Source organism: Lissotriton vulgaris, chromosome 8 (genome assembly GCF_964263255.1).
Source record: "Lissotriton vulgaris chromosome 8, aLisVul1.2, whole genome shotgun sequence".
Lineage (NCBI taxonomy): Eukaryota > Metazoa > Chordata > Amphibia > Caudata > Salamandridae > Lissotriton > Lissotriton vulgaris.
In genome coordinates, this window is record NC_141696.1 from 150,264,124 (window position 1) to 150,279,858 (window position 15,735).

General features: G+C 41.6%; 1 protein-coding gene across 1 annotated transcript in view; it reads left to right on the forward strand.

The window, feature by feature from the left end:
* Positions 1-1,708: 1,708 nt before the first annotated feature.
* Positions 1,709-15,735, forward strand: part of KLHL35 (kelch like family member 35) — a 67,542-nt gene continuing 53,515 nt past the window's right edge. The window contains exon 1 of the mRNA XM_086933860.1: positions 1,709-2,601. Coding sequence (XP_086789986.1) covers positions 1,709-2,601 — 893 coding nt within the window. The remainder of the gene's footprint in view (positions 2,602-15,735) is intronic.

The window sequence follows — 15,735 nt, forward strand, 5'->3', positions numbered from 1 at the left end:
CTCCGAAGCTATGCCCCTGGCCCCTTCGATACTGATAGCGCTGGTGCACATGTGGCACCAATGATCTTGAGAGGATTACCCCTCATTTGCATAGGGGTGTGGTCCCTTGCAAATGAGGGAATCAATTTGACTCTGCACCCACGCCTTATTTTGGACGCAAGGGCAGAGGCAAACATGCCTTTAGGAGGCGCACTGGCAGTGTGCCACCAAAAGGTGACACACTTTCAATGCATCCTCCAAGGACAGCCCCTGAGAGGGGTGAAGGGGGTCCCATGGATCCCTCAGGCTCCGCCCTGCAGGTGGGTGCAGTCACTCACTGCACCTATCTGCAAGGGGGTCTCTAAACCATCTTTAAAGTGCCTGCATCGTGAAACATAGAGGGGTTTTGAAGCAGCCGCTCTGTATTTCACTGAATTGTTTAACCCCATGGCAGTGCACGTTTACGGCTGCCCTAGGGGCAGCGCATTCACTGTAATAGTATACACTGTTTCTGTTTGTGCCCGGTGAACCTGTGTAAAGCTGTGCCATGCAGCAAACACAGACAATGCACCCTATCACTAATATGGGCCCAGGCCTATTATTTGCACATCACACAAGTAAAGTGCCTTTTATCATATTAAAATCCTTTATTTCCATCACATCGCAATTACTGAAACAATGTGCCTCCTTTCTCCTTCCTTGATGCTGACATTTTTGTCAAGCTCACTTTCAGTCATTTCAGTTATGTTGTTCTAGATAATAGTTGACACTTCCTGCACCCCAGAAAGATTGCCAATTTGTTCACGTTACAAAATGTACTTGCTTTCAAATCAGTGAAAGAAAAAAGTAAACACCAATCTCTAGGTTAAATACGCAGCAATTTGTCAGAAGACATTGCTGACACTTGATCAGTGTCGATAAACTCACATAAAAGGCAACAAGATAAACACCAACTTTAAAAAGCATTTTTATAGCTCTGAATTCCTCAAGGTTATTTTGTGGGTGTTGTAGCACCCCCCCCAAACCCTTGCTTCCAGCCCTCCTCACCCACCGGTTCTCTTTAGTGTAGAATTCCACACAGATGGAATGGAGCCTCTTGTACAGATGTACATTTTTCCCCTCAACGAAGCTCCTCCACCTATCAAATATGGGGTGACCCATTCCCTTCCTATCGCGAAAGGAGAGTAAGTCGCTGCCCTGTTTACAGGGTGGAAGCGGGTCAGAGCAGAGTTTGGAAATTACCACAACTGTACAAGTTTTTGAGTGTTACCAAACTCCCAAGGCAAACCACTCTTGGCCCACTTTCCCACACCCTGGAATTTTGTTTACTACAATGGATTTCTCTTCACCTATGTTAAAAGGGTTTCAGATTCATGCATGCAGTCAGACATTGTAAACGTGCGTTAAATAGAAAAAATGAGGATATGCATGTACTCCAGTATCTATCTATCTATCTATCTATCTATCTATCTATCTATCTATCTATCTATCTATCTATCTATCTATCTATCTATCTATCTATCTATCTATCTATCTATCTATCTATCTATCTATCTATCTATCTATCTATCTATCTATCTATCTATCTATCTATCTATCTATCTATCTATCCTGTCTACTTTAGGATAGTGGTGAATTTCCTCTGGTGAAAATAGGACATAAGAAAATTAAAAACATATATTGGATCTCTTTAGTTGTTTGACATCCTTCTTTGTTCTTATTTTCCAGAATGGATCGCTCAATGGGTGAAGAGCGATCCACCTACAGAACAAATGGCCTTGAAAACACATCCCAAGAGGAGAAAGAAGAGAAGATGTGCTTGAAGCTTTGCAATGGATCGTGCCATGCAGAGGAGATCTTGCAGACTTTAAATGCATATAGGCAAAGTGGTATTCTGACTGACGTGGTGCTCTCAGTCGGTGGACAGGAGTTCCCCTGTCACCGAGCGGCCTTGTCAGCCAACAGCGCATATTTCCGGGCAATGTTCAGCAGCAACTTGAAGGAAGGCCACCAAGACGTTGTTGGCATCCAGAAGATTGCAGCCTCTGCGATGAGCCTCCTCCTAGATTACATGTACGGAGGAAGCCTGGTGATCCAAGAAGACAATGTTGAAAGTGTTATGGAAGCCTCCGATCTTCTTCAGATCCCCAGACTTCGAGACGCCTGCATCAGATTCCTTGAAGACCAGCTCCACCCTTGCAATTGTGTGGGCATCTTGAAGTTTGCCGACTCTTTTTCAATCACCTCGCTGTCGGAAAAAAGCAAGAAGTTTATGCTAGAGGGATTTTCAGAAGTGTCATGTCATGAGGAATTCTTGGATTTAAGCCAAGCCGAGTTGATTGCATATCTGTCCAATGAGGAGCTGGTGGTTATGAAGGAAGAGGTGGTCTATGAGGCAGCGATGCGATGGGTAAGGCATGATGCAAAGACCAGGAAGAAGGTTCTCAGAGACATCTTGGAGCACGTGCGCCTTCCTCTCCTTGATCCGACTTACTTCCTGGAAAAAGTGGAAATGGATGCAATTATTCAAGACTCCCCAGAGTGCTTCCCTTTACTGCATGAGGCAAGGAAGTACTATATTCTGGGAAATGAGGTGGACTCAATAAGGGCAAGACCTAGAAAGTAAGTATTGCAAATATAATTATTTATGTTCTGAAAGGCATACTACTTAAAAGAAACATTATTTGCATGGAAAAGTTAATTTCATTCCTAGTTTGCCTTTGCTGCAGGAGGTACAGATGAAAATATGTACTTATGATTCTCGGCTAAGCACAACAAAGATCTCAATTGTTTGAGATACTTTGTAATAGGATCTGTATTGCCCTTACGCAGGGGAGGGAACAGAGAGCTGTTATTACGACAGCTCGAAACTCGCTTTATACTCGAGTTCGATAGTAAGTGGCCTAATGGCCTTAATAACACTGAGGATTTTTACAACTTTCTCTAGAAGTATTACGATCTCCAGCTACATGTTTTGCTTCCTGTGCCCATCCTTGTGATACCTGTTGATTGGAAATGAGCTGTTCGGTTCTCTCCAGTACGGATTATTTGCCCTGTGTCCACGAGTAGTCAGGTTCCCTGTTGCTCAGTACAACTCAATATATAACACAGGACGGATGTTTAGAGTATGAGTCTCTCTTTGATCCTGGTTAATGTTGAAAGACAGTCAGGTTCCCTGTTGTCTTTCATGGTTTATATGACACTCATCTGTGCATAGCACTTTATATGTATAATAGGATTATTTATTTGCATATTTATGTGTTGTGTATTTTGAATTTTCTTATATTGTGCCATCCCCAATTTTATATCTGGGGTTGATATATCTTCTCTTCACGTTTTTTACACTTTTAACACTATTCAATGTTTGTATTATAGTCTGTTATGTTCTTTTTGGATGTGGTTTTTATGAATTTCATGGTTTTAAGATTGCACTTTTTAGACAGAAAAACATAATATAGTTCCTGATTTTATCATGGGTAATAATAATGTTTTTTCATATTTCAGTGCTTTATGTACATAATACCATGAACTTGATATGCTCAATCTAGTTGAACAGACAGTATGCACTTTATTCTTAGCCTCCTTTGCACACTAGGCATGGTTTGTCCTAGCATGTTTGTGGTTGTTAGTTATATGGCTCTGCCATGCCAATAGTTCTCTGTCAAAGGTTGATTCCTTTGTAATGATTAGGTATATATTGGCCACCCTAAGATTTTTTACTATCTCTTTACGATCAATTTGACTGCTCTATTCTGCAGCTGTGAATACTTGCTATCTGGATTCATCCAGTTATAACTCCTTCCTTTGGACAAATGTCCTCAGAATATGTATTTTTTGTGTGTATAATAATTTTAAATGGATTCTAAATATTGTTTTTAGATCTTTGTTACACATTGCGCATTGATGCAGGAATTGTAAATATTCACAGTGACAGTTCAACATACCTGTAGATATATATGTTTTTGAGATAGTCTGTTTTCCCTTGTGATGCGAGTCACGTGACTCACTGGGAAACAGAATGGTGGGCGGAGCACTTTAAGCACTTTATAAAGCACTATCATTGCACTTTTGCCTTGCATGTGAACAAGGGCTGTTTAGCTCGACACGCGTCATGTCTGGTTACTCACAGAATAATCTGGAACAATAAATCTTTTTCCTGAAAGCTGTGGTCTGTCTCCTGCTTCGCCGTTCCTGCTGGTTCGGAGGTGGTTCTTCAGGAGTGACTGTCGATATATATATATATATATATATATATATATATATATATATATATATATATATATATATATAAATATATATTTATATATATATATAGATATATAAATATATATATATATATATATATATATATATATATATATATATATATATATATATATATATATATATATATATATATATATATATATATATACATACTCACTGGAAAAACCAAAGGTTACAGGGACGTTATAGTTATGGTCAGATTTCACTCGTACAAAATCAGTGAAATTCACCAGTTATAGTTACCTGAGCTAACTATAACTTATGGCCCTGCAATGTACTGCTTCTGACCTCTCATATTACTTCACTCATGACATGGTCAGTGACATCACTGATTACATCTCAAATGACATCATTGATGTCACCATCCAGTGAGTGTATGTATTTTGTAAGAGTTTATGATGGTTAAACACATATACTAAGGTACTACAAAACATAAAGTAGTATACTAGATGTACCACTGAGGAGTGATACTACTTTTAAATGAGTGTCTGGGTGACTGTATCCTTGTGCGTATGGGTATGGGTGTCTGAGTGGCTGGATACATGGTTATGTAAGTATCTGTGTGGGTGAGTGAGATGCTGTGTGAGTGGCTGTATTGGTGAGTGAGTAGGTGTATCAGTTGATGTATGGGTTGGTGAGTTACAGTGTAAGTGGCTCTATCAGTGTGTACGTGGGTGTGTGGTGATTGTATGCGTGAGTGAGTGGGTGTCTGCATGGCTGTATGAGTAAGTGACTGGGTGTGCAAGTGGAAGTGGCTGTATGGGTGAGTGAGGTGCTGTTTGAGTAGGTGTTTTGTTAATTGACTTTGTGTATGAGTGACTGTATTGGACAGTGAGTGTCTGTGTGAATTACTGTATGGGTGAGTAAAGGAATGTGCGAGTGCTTGTATGGATGTGTGAATGGGTATGTAAGTGGGTGTGTGAGTGGGTGTATGAAAGCTTCTATGGGTGAGTGGCTGTTTTGAGAGTCTGATTAGGTGAATGAATGGGTGTGTGAGTAGCTGTGTGGATGAGTGTGTGGTTATGTGACATGTCGTAGCCCCATGCAAATGAAGGAACTACTTTGCTTCTGCCCCTGTGCCGTATAACCGACGTGGGGGCAGAGACAAACATGCCTTTAGAAGGCACGCTGTCAATGCTCCACAAAAGGGTGGTGCACTTTCAGTGCACCTTCTAAATGCAACCTTCTAAAGGGATGAAATGGGGTCCCATGGACTCCACAGACAACCCCTTGCAGGCGGGTGCTGTCACTCACTGGAAATAGAATTGGACAAATGGACAAATTGTTCATCATGGTTAGAAGCTTAATGTGTCCTCCTTCTAGAGCTTGTGACATTGTAACATGTCTGCTGCATTGTCACAACATGTATAATGTCCACACACAATGCAATGGGCACGTCAGATGGGGAGATGTGTTACTTTTTTCTTCACGAGGATATGTGGAAAGACAACTTGTCCTGTTCCATCTCAAATTTGGAAGTGCAAATTGCCCATTTCCATCCTGGAAGCAGAGATACCACTAACCGGTTTAGGAGTGACTTTATAGGAATTTCCGAGATAGGAAGGAAGGAATGGACATGTAAAGTACTTCAACCATTTCTGCATCTTTAAATCTGAATCTGCAATTTCTAATAATAAATGCCTATTTTTGCACCAATTGCTGCTGGTAAACCTCCTGGTTGAAATGCTGTACACAGAGTCAAGATGAAGTGAGGCGGGAGATCGAATTCTGGACGTTTTAGATGTAGCGGAGTACTTAAAGTTATATTCTACATACATACATAGACTGTGCATGTTATGCGCTTGGTGTGACCTCTCAGTGCTTGGGTTCTCTACCTTAACACTCAGGGTTCCAGGATTCCACAGTCTGAATTTGCTGGTGTTGGTGAGTTGTGGGAAGTAGCAGGCAGTGTGAGGCTATTCAATGTTTTGCTTGGGATGGATGCATTATAAGTTTCTTGGGTGTGGCTAGTGCTTCAGCATGGATGCTTAAAATCAACCTGGATTTTTTTGGTTTGCACACTGCAGAGTTTTCTGGACTGTTTGGGTGTATTTTATGAGTTATGTCCATTTTTATGCATTGTATAGGACGGTTGAATGGGCAAGCTTATATTCATCTAATTGATTTAAATGTGCAGCGTGTGGGAGAGGTGTACTGTCTCATGAATTTGAGAGAGGTGCACTGTCTCATAAATGTGAGAGAGGTGCACTGTCGCGTGCATTTTATTGGACGTTCGCTTATGTTGTTTATACATCACAGAGGAATTTAGGAGAGATTTTGATAGAACCATGGTTTTAAAAAGGGATGACGGAACTATGATTTCAATTGGTGGAAACAAAGGCACGAAAAAGACTGTGATTGCAGAATGGGCATGTGAACTGCTCTAGTTTAATTCTAGCACAGAAAAATACTTAACACTGATTGCCACCTTATGCATGTTTAGAATGGGAGCCTGTTTGGAGTGACCCTAGTAAGTCACTTCACTAACCTGGGAATGTAGCTCTGCAAAGAGCACTGTTTCTGCTATGTTCTTGCTGAGACCCGGGCTCATAAATCATTTCAGGCTATTTTTGTTAAATTACGAATGAGGTAAGCCAGAAGCATTAGTGCACAGCTGGCCCACCCTAATTTGCTTCCTGTCTATTCTCCTCTTGTTCTCTAACCCAATGGAAGACGTTCAGTTACATTTATATTTTTACTGTGTTTTGTTAATATGTAAGCTTTAGGCGTTTTACATTTTATTAGTGTCTCATCATCTAATGTTTATTGGATTTTAGTTTTTTTTTTAAAACCTATTTTGACCACTGCACTTTGCTGCAATTTTACTAAGTGCATCGCTATCAATCATTATTCTAATCTCTTTCCCGTGCCTGTGTTTTTCATCACATGAGAAATGGGGACAGCCGCACACTTTCCATAGCTTCACAGGCATTCATTGCTAATGATGTTTCTCTCATCCTTTACCTCCTGTTTTTCCCAGTATTGCATCAAGATGTCTTGGCATTTCTTTGTTAACGAACTGCCTTTAAAAACAGATCTCCAAAGAAGCAGAATCATTCAATTTTCAAAGATTGAAACGTTGCAGAATAATTTGATTTCTTTCACGGGCTGCTTCCTCGCCCTACCCTTGACGAATGACGTAATCCTATCGAGAGGACACATCTTTACATTCTAAATCTTAAAGCTTGCCCGTTTGTCTACTAAATACTCCCTGTTTACATCTTGGAAGACCTATAAATAGAGTCACAGTCCCATTATCCACCACTGCTTGTGGCTGACTCGTCTATAAGTCAGCTCGGCTACCTAGTTTGGTGCTAGGGACCACCGGGGTTCAGCAGCCTAGAGCTTAGGAGCTTGGAGTGATGATGGGTGCCAGGCTGGGAGGGTAGCACTCACAAATGAAACACAATTTTATTAGCATAAGGAATTCCTCTGTGGCATGGGGGTCCTTGTGGAGTAAGTGAAATAAAATAAAATGACACCCCTGGAAGTATTCTCTTGTGATGTCGCTAGCCTGTGCCGAAACTGATACTTTTGCAGAAATAGGGAAACGTGCCACAAAAATAACACATGTGGTTCCTCATCTGGAGGGCTGCCAGCTTCCGATTCAGCAGAACCCCTGGCCTACACAGGGAAGGGAGCATCTGAAGGTCAAGTCACTGACACCTCCCATCACTAGACAGCAAAGTTATACTACTCCATGATGAAGGAAACCCTCAGGCAAGGCAGATGAAGAAATGATGACATAAGAAGCTGAGGGAATCTATCCCACCCTTTTCACTCTCTCTTATATCTTAAAATCCTTTGGATGATGTCAAGGTAAAGTATTTTTAAAGGAGCCCTGGCTAAAGTTTTAAACTACTTAGCAGGCAATATAAACATTTTAAGGCAGAAGCAATCCAAAGCTTCAGTGAAGGGTTGTTCAGCATTTTCACAGACTCTCCTATCACAGAATCCCAATTTGCCAACTCATCAAGGACCCTATGAATAGGAATGGAAATCCTGGTGAGGATGCAACTCTCTCAATTACCCTTACAACCGAAAAAAGAGATGCTTCCCTCAGTAGTACCTAATGCTTCGATTATTGAACCTATATAACAAAGCATGGATCTGCCAATGAGCTTTCAAGAATATGAAACATGGATGTAAATACTTGGATCCAGTGCCCTGTGCTGTGGAATGCTTTATGCCTAAGCTGAAGGGTAAAACTGAGCTATGTGCACTTCAGGAAATTCCTCAAAAAGCACTCAATTCAATGTAGCCATTATCTGTTCTCCTACAGGCGAAGGGTGCAAAAGAAGATCATTAGACAGAAGTTTTAATTAAGTCCTACTGGACTGTAGTCAATTCCAATACTGCTGTCGCACAGACCTTGCCAAATAGAAAACATAGCACTCTGAAATGACCATATAGTGATACGCAGCAGTGTATAAAAGAGTATTCTGAAATGTTTTGATCAAGGTTACAGGAGGATTAACCTGGTACAGAGTTGAAACAAGTAATTTGGTTTGTGATCATGCAGTATTTTAAGGTGGGTACACCAGATAAGAGTTCTCTTGATCGCTAACGGCGACTTTGTTGAATCTCTGAATGCATATCTCCATATCACCATTAGGCCCTACCTTAAGCAATACATCCATTTTCCTTTTTGATGAGGAAAAACCATTTCAAGTTTGTGGTCCAGCTGTTTGATCTGAAGGCTGCTCATTGAGGCATCATCAAATTCCTGCCACCATTTTTTATGCTCCTTCAACAGATGGGGTTTCCATCTATCTATACATGGACAACCATTGACTTCTGCATGCACCATCAACCCAGGAATGAGTTATTTAGGAGTGCAGAAAGTCCTCAATGTGCTGCAACATCATAGTTTTGTGTTTAACTTAACAAGCACACATCAAGCTCCATCCCGGGACATGATGTTTATTTGGCCAGGTTTTGTACTAAGTAAGCATCAGTTCTCCTGCTGAAAAATCTTTGTTTATTTCAGACTAACAAGTCCCTTGTCCTTTCTTCTACATTGAAAAGGGGCTACCATGTGGCAGGCAGTGGAAGCAAATTCAAGGACATATGAGAGCTGGTGTGTTCACTGTGCCTTGTGTCAAGCTTCATCCCTCACCACTGGAATTCACTTTTATGCAAGGGCTTAGCTTCAGGGGGAGGTATTTGGTGGTTATTTGGTGTGCGACACCCCTCAAATAAATGGATTCTTGGCTTAGCAGTAAGGTCTGGGTGCCTTGAGTTGGGTCTGCTAACTTTTTGGGGTTTCCCTTTCGTCGGGAGCCAAGAATGAAAGACAAAGCAGTGACCTTTAATGTAAACAGGAGAGAGAGAGAGAGAGAGATACCCATCTTTTGGCTGGAATTCAAATAAGCTGGAACCAATGCCAGGTTCTCTGCTTGTCCAAATTGTGTGATCCCAGGCAAATATTGTATTTCACAGATTCTCCTTTTTATTAATTATCATGTTTGAGAGCATTTTTAAATACTTGAGTTCAGGATGTGCGCTGTACAAGCAACTCTTATATTTGATTTAATAGTCTGTCATTTTGTTTATAATATGAATCTAGACCCTGTGTATGGTTTACTGGACTACTGACTTGCCTCTTAGTTCACTAACGGCATTGTCATTTAGGGGTGAGCCATGAATGTTTCTAAAAACAATCACTTTTAATATATATCTGTCTATGCAGTGGTATAATATGATGTACTATTGTAAAACGCTTCCACACATTAAAGAAATAATTTTGGGGGGATTTTGAAGACATTGTAGCCTATTTTTACATTATGTTTTCTGCACGATATACATGCTAAATGCTTTCACGGCTTGGTTTGTCCATGGACTCATAAAGCCAAGCCAGAACCCTCGCATAGCTCTGGCGACCTCTTCTACTTGTGAATCTGATTTAGTACATGGGGGCAGCAAACACTTGTTAAGATGATTTGTAAAAGGCGAGGACTAGAAAGATGGAGACCTGCCTAGAAGCATAGATGTGACAACTCTACCATCAAGGCTTCTTGTAGCGGAGACAGAAAAGAGTGCATGCAGTGTGATTTTTTTTTTGTTGAAATAAGTGATCTCAGGGCAGAGACTCCAGGCCAATGTGTTGTACATGACTGCTTCATGAGTTCCCACGGATAACTACCAGGCCCATGTGGGACGAGCAGGGGCATAGCTTCAGCTGGTATGTTTGGAGTGTGACACCGTCAAGTGCATTCTTGGTTTGGTAGTTGGGACAGGGGGCCCTGAGTTGGGTCTGTTTCAGTTTTTCTCGTTGTTCTTATATCACTAAGAGTTTTTAACTTGTTTGTTTTTTGGATCGGGATCTTAAATATATACATAGTGAACGGTTTTCCAAAAAAGTAGTACATCTGCACATATAATAGTATTACTTGAATGAACGATAATTTTCTTCTTTTGGGAATTCACAAACTTAGCAGTAGTAAGCTAGGAATGCTGCTCCCATCTCAACTCTCCAGGCATCCCTCTGGCAATCAAAACCCAAAAGGTGATGGGATGAATGCTTGCAAATGGTCTAACCAGTGGCAACCGCTCAGGCCAGCATTCCAACCCATAGTTGTATGCCCACTATGCCACTCTATATAGAAAACAATGGTCCTAGACAAATTTCCTTAGGAAGGTGTTCATTAAGTCAAAGTCTATGAACATGATACACATAGAACTCACAGTTATTATAACAGATCACTGTAGAGAACATTTCAAAACAGTTTTGAAATGTTCTCTACAGTGATCTGTTATAATAACTGTGAGTTCTATGTGTCTCATGTTCATAGATTTCGACTTAATGAACATCTTCCTAAGGAAATTAGTCTAGGACCATTGTTTTCTATACCGAGCATTACCCAGGTCCATGGACTAGTATGGGTCACCCCATTATTTTGTAATGGATCACTATGCCACTCTAGACAGAGGCCCACCTATTGCAAATCAGTCCTGACCCTGTTCCTTACTGAACCAGTCCATCCCCAAATTTGCTTATCTCACCCCTTCATCCTGCAGCCCACTGCTGTTTTAGATGAGACATTTGAGATTCACGTCCCTCGAATCTCACTGACGAAGCTATACCCTTGTCTTTATGTGTACTGGGAAATATTATTTCAGGACTTTAAGAATGTGGTTCCTGCCCTGGACACGGTCAATGGTACTTTTGCAATCTTGATTTGTTCTCTTCAGCCTTTATTGTGTGATTTCATGTGGGTCTCTGCAGCTCAGGAGAGTGGGACTGCAGATGCTAGCAATCTGGGGCTGAAGAGTGGGGCCCGCGATATGCAGGGCAGGTTTCCTCAGTGAGTATCATGGAGGAACCTTCAACTAGATGAAGTTGAAGGGACTTTTCTACTTTAGCATTCATTCAGTCATCTGGATCTTAGCAAACAGTATGTGTGCAACCAAACAATCCAATTGCTACACTCATGTTGTTCAGTAGAGGAGGCACTGACCGAAAGTCCTTGGCAGAGATAGCCTTTCTTCTGAGTCTCCAGACTGACAAGCTGAGCAAAAGATATTTCTTCTCCCAGTATCCATCTCATTTGCTGAAGGACTTCAGAGAAATCTGTCACATGTTTTCTGTTTTCTGACTTGAACTTTTGGCCTCCCAGGAGACTTCTGTATGTGATTTCCGTTGAATAATGCTTGGAGATTAAAGTAGTGGCCTCTGCTATGGTCAGAAGGACTCCTTACGTTTCCATACAGTGACCTTGTATCCCATGACATTCTTTAAGTCTGGGTAGATGTTGGCACAGTTAACCTTGGTGGTTTCTTTCTAGTTAAGAAAAAGGTGGTTTCCTCTGTTCAAGCAGTCGGCTCTTTTACTACTTTGGGCATTCCCATCTCAGTTGATTTCTAGTACTTTGTGGAAAGGATGTGATTCATCATTCAAGTGGCCTGATTTGGTCAGTCTGGATTTTGAACAGGTAGGCCATCAGAGACAAGTTGTCTGAAGAGAATTAGCTATGGCTTTACAGTTATGAGACTGTGAGCTGTGATTCGAAAAGCTTACGGTATGATATTCTGTAAGGGAGCTTCGGCCTGATGTGTGTGCCTTTTAATTTTCTCTAGGTTTGTTATAGCCAATAGGCAGAAGTGAAGGGAGAGCAGGAGCCATGGGTTGTGAATGGCTCTGAGATTAGAGGTATTCCAGAGGGAGTTCAATTGGTAGGAGACTCCTGATGGTTTGAAGGTCATTCAAGAAGTTTGCTATTGATGTTGGATTAGGTATTACTTAATAATACATTTCTATGTTTATTTTATAGGATTCCTTTTGCCTAAACATTATTCCCTTTCTTTTGTAATTGTCCTGAGTCATGTATATAGTTTGTTATATCTACCAGCACCTCCTGCAGGTTTACAACTTGAGCCTTGGTGTGGGACTAAAATAATATCACAGGGTGACATAGAGTATTTGGGCCCTACACTAGGACAATTGGACAATATGGATGTACAGCTACATTTAAATGAAGCCTTTAGCTTTTCTTCTAGTTCTGCCTGGAATGTGGCTTCCTCACAAATGTATTACTTTGTTACGTTTAAAGATGTTATCTGTTTTTCAAATAAAATTCCCATGAAAACAGAAGACAAAAAAGCATTCCGCCCAAGATACAGTTTCCACTGGTGCACAATATAAACATACTTGTCTTGTATAGAACTGAGCCGCAATGGATGGGAAACAAAAAGTTATACCAAACCCTCTAAATCCAATGGGACAGAGTATACTGAACAACTAGCAAATAATAGCCTCCTTTTAAGAATGATGGACCAAAAATGACTAGATATCAATACCTAAATGTTGTTTCTTATAAATATTTTGTTTAGCTATGTATTACACATAACTCATATATTCATATATATCAAAAATATGCAATTTATTGTGTTAAATAAAACACAACTGCCCACACATCTTTAAGGAAAGCATAGCAGCTACAAGGAGGTTTGGGCCCCCAGATTAGCGATGATTGTTAACATGGACCTGCTTTGGCAAATTTAATTGGTGACACCATGGTGGTGATGAAAATAGTGGACTTCGAATTGGGGAGGGATGAGGTTTGGAAATAAATCAAGTAGCAATCAAGAACATGTTTTAAACTGTCTGTAACCTCATGCCTAAGCATTCATGCCAATGTGTTGAGGACAAATTGATTTTAATGCACAGTAACACGCCGCTAAGTGTAGGAAAAAGGGTTCTGTATCGGAGAACCCTGGAATTGGTCTGGAGTTGGTACAACAGCTTTCAATAGGGAGAATCTTATTCAAATTTGGCAAATTATGGATTATTCAATAATAAATAGGTAGGCTTGATTTGAGCGTGTTAAGAGCACTTTTGGTATAAAATCAGTGTTATATTATGTCCTGAAGTGCTCATTTGTATTTGTATCTGCTGCCACGGGTGCTTACCTCAGATAATAAACTTCTTCCTTCTATTTCCAAAGTTCACTGCCAAACATTTGGTAGTCGTGCTTTCTCAGTGTAGCTGTGCAGGAATTAACTTTGCTAGCAGAATGAAATTTGCTAGCCTTGCAAACAGATCTGTGATAAGCGGAAATTCAGGAAAATCCTAAAAACCTGGCTGTTTACAAGATACTTGTAGAGTCTCCTTTCATTTTCTATTTTTTGGTTAATTTGTCTTTGTAGGCTAGAGGTAATTGTCCTGGGCCATGGTACCCATTTGGTACTGAACGAAGCCCTTTATGAAACCTCAAACTAAGCTCAACTAAACTGAGCTGGGGGGCAACAGCAATTAAGTGACCTGAGTGACTGCCGGAAGTAGCTGAATAGTCATACACTTAGAGGGATCTGAAGGTCCTAACCGTGGGGTTTTCAAGAGAGAGGAACATGTTGACCCTTTGAACTCAATGGAAACAATGCCCAACTCAAGTGGATGCTTAAGAATAGTGGTCACAACTTTGCCTGTAATAAGCCTCATTTCACTTCTTAGGTTGAGATGGCCTTAGAGTAGTATGGCATCACATAAAGTTCTGTGGGTGAGATGTCATTCTCAATGCTCAGGACTTTCTTTATGAAAACCTTATTCAAGCTGTTGCAGAGATTTTGACTAGGTTTACTTCCAGTGAAGGTTTTGTTACAATATGAATTACATTTTTATGTATGGGATGTTATTGTTTCTGGGGCTTGTCAGTTTGCCCTCTCTTTTTTGTGGTCACAGTTTTGAGGAAGTAGTAGCTTTGCATGGGGATATTGAGGTTGAGGTTGAAGCACACACAGATAATCTAGATTTGCTATTTGGTCTGGTGCTTCTCAGAATAGTATTGGGAGGTGTACTGTTAGAACTGGGGGTCTCTAGTTGGCAGAGGTAGGTACCATTGTCCAAATAGGTACCCTTGCTACTAGTCAGGGCAAGGAGATAACCCTCTTAGATAACCCCTGCTCGCCCTCTAGGTAGCTTGGCCTGAGCAGTCTAGGCTAACCAGAGGCAATGCGTAAAGTATTTGTACCAACACTCACAGTAACACAGTGAAAACACCACAAACTGATTCCACAACAGTTTAGGAAAATAAAGATATTTATTCTAAACTACACAAGACCAAAACGACAAAAATCCAACATACACAGTCCAAGAATATGGTTTCAAAAAGAGTTCTTAAGGTTGCGTTAAAGTTCTTCAAGTTGCGGTAAAATAAACCACAGATGCGTGAAAAGTTCACAGTTGCGTCACGTTTACTCACAGTACCTTTTAGATGCAACAAAGTTCCACAAGCAGGAAGCTGGTGCGGTGGAAAACAAGCGATGCGTTGCTCCTGAGACCCTGGGGAGGCGATGCGACAGCCCCGCTGCAGCAGCGGGCGTGTTGCGACGAATCCGGTCTGTATGGGGAGGAAGGCCGCTTGCGTGGATTCCGGTGCGTAGGTTCCGTAGGAAGTCTGTTCTCGCAAAGGCACGATGCGATGATCTCGTAGGGGCTGCGACGATCTCCGGGGCGACGATGGGCGGTCCAGCGGTGATCCTCTCTCTCGCAGCTCCTCGATGCGATGGTTCTGCGACGATGTTCGCAGCGACGTGATGCGGTCCGCAAGCAAGCGGTGCGGTGATCTCACCCAGCGACGACAGGCTCTGCGACGACACTCGCAGCGATGTTCGATTCTCCCGCACCGGCCTGGTGCGTCCCGCAAACGAAGGATGCGACGGCTCCGGCAGCGTCGTCAGGCGCTGCCCCGATCTCGACCTTTGTAGCGGCGGGAAACTTCTCGCACTGTCGGGGATGCGCTCCGCAAGCGAGCGATGCGACACTTTTCAGCTTCAAAAGTCTCTCAAGCTTAGTTTCAAGCTTCCCAGCTCAGGTTCAACTTCCAGAGGCCCCACAACTGGATCAAACACTCTAGGAAGGACAGAACTCTCTCAGCAGAGTTCAGGGAGACTGGGGGTGAAGTCCTTTTGTTCCTGGGACTTCAAAAACAGGGAGCCAGCTCTTCTCAGGCCCTTGGAGATTCCTTCAAGACAGGGGACACAGCTCACAGC